This window comes from Buceros rhinoceros, unplaced genomic scaffold (assembly GCF_000710305.1).
Source record: "Buceros rhinoceros silvestris isolate BGI_N320 unplaced genomic scaffold, ASM71030v1 scaffold11161, whole genome shotgun sequence".
NCBI lineage: Eukaryota > Metazoa > Chordata > Aves > Bucerotiformes > Bucerotidae > Buceros > Buceros rhinoceros.
Window position 1 is genome coordinate 10,132 of NW_010396020.1, and position 8,227 is coordinate 18,358.

At 35.8% G+C, this 8,227-nt stretch overlaps 1 protein-coding gene across 1 annotated transcript in view; it reads left to right on the top strand.

Annotated features, from left to right (window-relative positions):
* The first annotated feature begins 403 nt into the window (after positions 1-403).
* RCBTB2 (regulator of chromosome condensation (RCC1) and BTB (POZ) domain containing protein 2) overlaps positions 404-8,227 on the top strand; it is a 23,230-nt gene continuing 15,406 nt past the window's right edge. The window contains exons 1-5 of the mRNA XM_010145756.1: positions 404-454; positions 3,211-3,369; positions 3,852-4,002; positions 6,067-6,233; positions 6,960-7,118. Of these exons, the coding sequence (XP_010144058.1) occupies positions 410-454; positions 3,211-3,369; positions 3,852-4,002; positions 6,067-6,233; positions 6,960-7,118 (681 nt within the window). The 5' untranslated portion in view covers positions 404-409. The remainder of the gene's footprint in view (positions 455-3,210; positions 3,370-3,851; positions 4,003-6,066; positions 6,234-6,959; positions 7,119-8,227) is intronic.

The following is an 8,227-nucleotide window of genomic DNA, read 5'->3' on the forward strand; positions in this document are numbered from 1 at the left end:
TTAGGAAATAATTTAAGAATGGAGTTCGGCATATTTATTTATGAAGAAACATCTGATCTGAAAATGTTTCTATTGATAATGCACGTCATAGAAATTATACAATTTACAGGGTTGGCACTATTTTGTGAAGCAGAGTCCATGTTTTAACAATTCTCAGTAAACCCGAAAAGACCTAGGTATTTTTTAACACTGGTTTTCAAAATGGAGCTGGAATAGGAGCGTGACTGATCACTGTACAATGGAATATAAAACCAAAACTGAGCTTTGTGTTTCTTCTTTTTAACTCCACAGAAGTAAATAGTTCTGGCTTAGTATTAAGCGTGTACAGTTCCATAAAGTATTGTTGCAGTGTTATCACATGGTGATTTTAACCACAGTTCTCTCTCTGCAGGCACAAGCACAAATCCATATGGAGGATGAATCTCCTCCTCCTCCTCAAGGAGTCAGTGTCAAGGTCAGAGTGTGAATTTGTGTTGGGAATTCGGTACTGCTCTACTCAAATGAAGAACCTTGGTTCCATTTAGCAGTAACTTAGTTACATTCTAGTAGCTTTCAAGATAAACAGAAAACCAAAGCTATAGGTAGAAAAATGATACTAGCAAAAGAAATGTTGCTTATGTCAGCCACAAAATATTAGAAGAACCATTCTATATTCCATTAGAATGGAATATATCCATTTTAATCAGGGTGAATTGCTCCTTTGGCTTAAAAGGCTGGTTTAATTTAGCATTAAGCTGTAAAGTTACATGTTCCAGCCTAATGTTTCAACAACATAAACTTGTTAGATTAACTTCTGTAGCATAATTTGAGGCAAAAACTTCCTCCCATTTTTTCATTTATTTTCTTTGAACACTCTGCGTGTAAAACTTAATGAAACATCATTTGGATTTTGAGCTTAATTATGATGTCTTTTAAGGTGATCTAGATGACACTGAATAACCAGCTTTCAAACTGATTGCTGAGGTCAAATGAAGTGGAGAAGTTTTAGAAATTCTTGAGGCATAACTGATCCACCTTTGGGATACATAGCTGGACCATACAAAATCTTGACTTCTGGTCTAACTCTGCCTTTCATGACTGTTTAATGTAACGAAGGATCTTATGGGACATAAATATTGGCAGGCTGATTGTTCAAACTCTTTTTCATATTTTGGGTACAAGATATAATGGAGAAGTGTGGGAGGGGAGAAAATCTTAAGAGGTGAGAGCATACCTCATACTCAGTTGAACATAACTAATAATTCCAGGGATAGGAATTAGATTGTGGATATTTTTTAGACTGATCAAATTTGTTGTTATTAAAAAAATCAAAATCATAAGTGTTTCCTTGGGTGCTTTTTATAATAGTAGTTCAGGTTTTTTCCTTCAGTATATTATTTTAGTGTTAAGAAATGCTACAGGTTGGGGTTTTTTAGCCTGTTAATTATGAGGGTAGAGCATGAGTGCTTTGTAGAAGGAGGATACAGAAGAAAACTTTTCTGTTCAAGGTGAACGGGTTCTGACCCACTGTGCACTTGGAATTTATAGCCCACATTTTAAAGAAATCAATATGTTATTCCAGTAAGGGAATCTGTACAATTGAAGGACAACATGACTGTCCTTTTCAATATCAGGCATCATCAGTCTTGAAGAGAAGTGAGATGCAGTTTTGTTGATGCAACTGGAAGGGTAGTCTGTGGTGCTTTCAGTATTCATTTATTCATTATCATGAATTCATTCAATTCATTCAATGCTAACTTCTTGACATTAACCAAATTGTTCTGCGAACACCAGATGGGCAAAGACTGATTCCATATGGTTTCATGTCCTTCATGTCAAGGAGGACAACCTTTATAGGACTAGCTGACTTATTTCATAACATGCATGTCTGATTGCCCAGCTGCCTACTGCCAAATGAACCGTCAGTGGAATCTTACTTCCCCTTCACTTGCAAATTTGGCTGAAATTGGTTGGTTACTTGGTGTAATGAGATGGGGAAAGAACTGGTGTGATCAAAATGAGAACTTTTCTTTAGTGAAGATGACCAACCCTCCTTTCCCTTCCTCAGCAATACATTGTAAAGGACTGTGTGATTAACTGCTATTTATTTGAAGATTTTAATTCAGGATTAATTTTTTTTCTGTAGTTTCAAATGTAATATATGTTTCTCTGTACATTTTTTCACAGTAAATGATACTAATAAAAAAAAGCAATACCATTATGACTGACATAAGGTGATTCAGATTCCAAACTAGAATTTAATCATATCTTTGTTTCAGTCACAGGCATAAAAAATTATGTTCTGTAACAGCTAATTTTGTAAGCCTGCTACTTGTTAGAAATAAACTAGTGATGCAATCCTCATTATGTGGCGAACTACATAATGCCTGTGATAGGCAAAATCTATTCTTGCTTACCTTCTGGTCTGGCAAGTAATGCTGCTTTTCTTTCACATCTAGAGCCTGTTTTTATTTCAGTAGAGAAAATTCGAGGCATGGTCCATACAAAATCTGCTATTAAATGTTGTTACTGCAACATATTTCTGATTTATGCTATACTAAAGAAATCTTGCGTGAGATTCAGACATTGGCTTGACTAGTTTTAGTCTCTGGAGAGAACGGTTATTCTTTTCCTCTAACAATAAACTTGTAATTTCTCCTTGGATAAGCTGGAAAATGTTCAATTATCTTTTTTCTTTTATTATGTTTCTAAGTATATGTTATGTTTCTAAGTACATTTGCATATTTACATATGCAAATATTCTTAGGAAGTTCCCAAAGATTCAATAATTGTTGAAACACAAAAGTAAACTTCAGAAATAAAGGATTAATGTGTGAAAACAAGTGTGTAAATTTTTCAAATATAAGTATATTCTTGGGCAGGTTTTTTATGGTTTCTTCTTCTAACAATAATTTTAGCACCAGAGGAAAAGACACACGTTGAATTCTATAAGCTAGCAGTTACATTGTAGGAATATATGGAAAATACGACCTCACCGTTGAACTCCTTATGTGGTACTTTTCTCCATGCATATAGATCCTTTCTTTCTGGATCATGATATATTTTATTTGTTTATGTTAACAGCTTCCCTCCAAGTATTGTTCTAGAATTAAAATACTGGTTTGTGGTTGAAAAAGGTGATGGCGGAGTTTCTCTAAATTTTTCTTCTACTGTGCAAAGCTATACATGTCTCTCTGTCTAGTTATTTGATATAATTTTTTATACTATCAGGTCTTGGAGGCAACGTTATTGTCAGCCCTGAAGATGCTGGATGTTGGGAAGTGGCCCATTTTTTCTCTCTGTTCCCAAGAAGAGCTCAAGTTAATTCGTCAAGCCTGTGTATTTGGCAGTGCTGGTAATGAAGTGTTGTATGCAACTGAAAATGATGAGGTAATTGTCTAAGAGCGTGCATGAACATGACATATTTAGTCATTTATGTATCAAGTTATTCTGAAAGCCAGTATTATAATAGCATATCTAGATAGAGTTGCATGCAAAAATGTCCAGTCATTTTGATTGTTATTAAAACATTGTCAATTCAAATTAATGACTTCTTATCACTTCCAGAGGATAAAGAGATGATGGAGCTAGACGTTTCTTGAAGGTGCATAGTGACAGGATGAGGGATAGTGGGCACAAACTGGAAGATAGAAAATTTTGATTCAGTATTAGGAGAAAAAAGATTTACTGTGAGAATGATTAAATCCAGGAGGGGTTGTGAGATTTCTTTCCTTGGAGGTGTTCAGCACTCGACTGGACATGGCCTTGAGTCGATTTATTTACTGCGTTGAGCAGGAGTTTGGACTAGTTGACCTTTGGAGGAGGGTCCTCCATTCTATACCAATTATGATTCTGTGATTCTTTTGTAACAGGTTTTTGTGCTTGGCATGAACTGCAGTGGGTGTTTGGGAACAGGTGACATGCAGAGCACTATTGAACCGAGGAGGTTAGATTCTCTCTGTGGCAAAAAGATAGCCTGTCTGAGTTATGGAAGTGGCCCTCATGTTGTCCTTGCTACAGAAGGTAAAGTATGATCTGAATATTGGGGTTTTTTTCAGATAATCCACTTTAATTAGTCCAGCAGGTGTGAAAAGTCTGTGCTGTTAATGTAAGAGAGAGAGTTGAGGCAGACATTCCGGGCTATCAAGTCAAACATATTGGTGAACATGACATGTCAGCTAGCTCTGATGATAGCTAGTTTTTTTTCCAAAGTTTGTCAAGCTCTGCTTTGATCTTGTTACTAGTTTTGGAAGGCTTTTTTACTTCACAGTTAAGTTTAGAAGTTCTGATTGCTTTTGAAGTGCATTAGTAGCTATGTTTTGTCCATATGTTCTTGTGCCAACATTTTCCTTTAGCTAAAATGCATCTCTTCCTCCTGTACCTGCTTTTGGATGTGCTTTAAAGACCAGTTATATTGCCTCTGAGCCATTTGTTTTCTGTTGTCTTATTGACTCTCTGTCATCGGCATCATGCTAGTGGCCCTTCTGTTCGTAATTAAGTACATTATTCTCAAAGACAAATGACTTAATAGTGTGTTCCCAGTGAGGTTCTGTTAGAGCCTGACTGATGACGTTAACATTTGTCTCTCTTTCTCTGTTAATGAGAAGGAATCTGAGCAGTCTAGATTAAGTGGCTAAAGGTAGGTGAGAGGAATTGTGTGGTAATGTGTGGCTGTCCTTTTTATATTCAGTTACATTCCACTGTTTTCTCCAGTCATGAGGGCAGACCATTCTGGATGCTTTTTATATATGTATCTATCTGTGTTCTTCTGAGCTTTGTTGCTGGCAAATGTCACTGACACATTCATACTCCTTGCTCAACTGATGAACAGGTCCAGAACTCATCCTCGATGATTTTTATTCATAACTCCATTCATGTGAACAGCTTCCATTCAGCACAGCTTCTTTTAACCTACCTTTCAGGCAGCTGTTACATATTTTACAATTCTTGTGTTAATTACTACCATTTCAGGTTTATGCTGTATGTTTCTATGTGGCTGTTTCACCTGTTTACTGAAATTTGTATTCTCATGCTGATGGAAGGAAGGTTGGTTGTTTTTGACAGGATAAAGTCATTAGGTTTAACCTGTTACTGGTTCAGTGCAGCACATTTTGCCTTTGTAGTTCTGAGGAAACCCTTCTTAGAGATAAGGATTTCAGCGATCTCTTTAGAAATGTGATGCCGCTCTCCTGTGATAGTGGCATCATTTAGGTTTAGAAAATGATGATGGTAATAGACAAGATGAATGTAGGACAGCTATTCAACAAGTCTGCGCTACCATAACTAGAGGTCACTTCATTTAAAACAGATGAAAGAGAGTACAAAAAGGTGTTAGCTTCATGGATTATAGGCCAGTATATGTACATTAAAGAGAAGCAGTAGTACCTGGTAGTATCTGTACCCTAGTGACTGTAAATGCTTGGGAACTGCAAGAAGTGACCAGGCTCATGTTTCCCTTAAACGGCAGGTTTTTTATATCGCCAGTTGGAGACAGAATTTTGCACTGGGTGGCCCATCGGTCTAACTCAGTCAGACACGTCTTGCATTCTTAATTTTACTAGGATGTTTCTCAAAATAGAGGACGTGAAGAGTTTGTGTAAATAATCAGTAAGTAATAGGATGTTTTTTAATGAGTAATAGTAAGTCTTTCTTACAAACATCTTCATGTATATTATAAAGGAACGAAAGCTTTTTTTTTGAATTTTCTGAAGTGGGAAACAGAGCCAGGGCATAGACAAGAAATTTTCATTGATTGTCAGTAACAAAGAAATTGAACTGGGGACTCCTGACACTGTCATTTAATCCTTTTCTCTTCCATACTGCACTATCTCCTTTCTTTTAGATAAATGATTTCCTTTACTTAAGATTGTGGTGATGCTATCTTTTTGGATTTATAGTCAACAAACACTATGTGAAGGTGGCACTGGTATGTCCGTGGGCTTAAGAGCCCCAAAGGACGTATATATACACACACACTCACTTAAATATGTATTTTATTACTGAATTGAACTTTTCTGTTTGTAATTTTGTGCTCACTGGAAAAATAGAGATTTTAAACCAGCTTTTTTTTTTACATTTTTATTATAGAAGGAGAAGTGTATACATGGGGTCATAATGCTTATAGTCAGCTGGGCAATGGTACAACAAATCATGGTTTCATTCCCTGTCAAGTCTCTACTAACTTGGTGAACAAGAAAGTCATTGAAGTTGCCTGTGGCTCTCATCATTCTATGGTGTTAACATCTGATGGAGAGGTGAGTATGGCTGGAATAAATCTCCCTTCTCTTAATTAAATTCATGTATATGAGAAGCAGGAAAACATTCTACACCTAGAGCAGTAGGCCTTGCTTCTTGCTATCCTCACAGTGCTGACACAACATGAACATTTGGTAAAAAATGGAAAACCTGCTAGGGTCTAGCTGCTTTGCACTGCATGCAGAACATTGATTTTTGTGCCACATCTTCTTGTAATAAAATATATGTATAATATGTGTAACATGTTTTATAGGTATAACAAATAATACATTTCTTTGTAGAGGACATTCCTTCATATGCTGTACTCTGCTGTAAATGCTTAATGGTGTTAAAGCTGATGTTAATATAAATCATGTTCATATATGTTCTACCCACCAAAATAAAAAGGTTTCTATCATTTACTTTGGAGTGCCATTTCTGTTCAGTTAGCCATTCTACTTTGGGTTCTGGAAAACTAGCAATTGATTCTTCCAGCATTAATGCAGCTGTCATGTTGCCTCTTACCTTTGATTGAAGGAGCATAAAAGAATGAAATATTATGAGTGGCATTTTTATAATAGAAACAATTACATTGTAAACCTACATATCTTCCTAGATCTTTAGAAGAATACATGCACTTGAACTCAAAACGTAATTTTTTATGCATATAACCTTTTTCTCTATCGAGTATGTACTTTGAACTGTTTGTCGTATAGCCTTCTTCTATGACAATTCTCTTACAACAGGTATACACATGGGGTTATAATAATTCAGGCCAAGTTGGATCTGGTTCGACAGCTAATCAACCAATTCCTCGAAGAGTTACCAGCTGCCTACAAAACAAAATAGTGGTTAATATAGCTTGTGGGCAGATGTGCTCTATGGCTGTGGTGGAAAATGGAGAGGTAAGAAATCTTAAGTGAATTTTCTGCCCAAATTTTATTTTATCTAATATAATGGGATATAGATAATTTCAAACCGATCAGTAATGAGCTACTCCTTGGAAAAGAAGTATACCTTTCCGGACTCCCTCAAAACTACCTGCTTATACTTCTTGTAAAGGCCTTTGTCATAAATTGTGCCGCACATTCTGACATACTTAAGCATACCTTCCAATCCATGCAGTTTATGGTTTCCTCTTTAGAAAGGAGGTAGAGTGGAACAGGGAAAATTGTTCACTAGCATTTGGTTTATGGCTTTTTGGTTTATGAGATTACTCATAAAATTTAACACGTTGCTTTGTATCAAGTATCAAATACATGTCTGAAGTAAAAACAGCATTGTGAAGGTCAGGAGATTTTTATAAAATTTGGGATTGAGTCATATTGAATCTATATATGTATACTTAGCATTTCATGCTAGCTTCATTTTCACATATATAGAAATAACTAAGTTTGTATCACTGATGTACTAATTTTTAGAGCTGGTATTATATTCTAGGAAAAATGAAAGTGCTGGTTAATATGTTATCCCACTGCTGTCTTTAGCATTCACAGAAAAGTCAATTATTGTCTATATTAGCATCTAATAAGTATCATGTGTGAGAATAATCAGTGGATGCTCTTTTAATTTTCAGTGCTCATATATGCAGACTTTATCTCAAGAGAAAACAGAGAAAATAAAAGTGCATTGCATATATTTGTTCTACTGCAGTACTCCTCAAATCCGTCTCATACGTTTTTATCCTCATTGCAAAGATACAAGGAAGTTGTAGTGTTCCTGTTGTTTTATTTCATATGAGCTGAAGATTTTGGGCAGCCTACATCATCTCCAGCTTCATCGCTCCAAGCATTTCAGTCTAGACCTAAGTAGCTGTTGATTGTTTGCAGTAGAACATATGTCACTGAAACGATCATAGCTCAGTATTTTCCCTTTTTCTTATGTTCAGCATAAAGCTGTTAACAGCCTACTCAAACTGTTGTGCATTTCTTCCAGTTTATACTTGTGTTAGTGTGTTTTCTGTTAGAGGATTTTTGAACAAGAAATAAGCTCTTTGAAAAAGGGAAGTATTCCT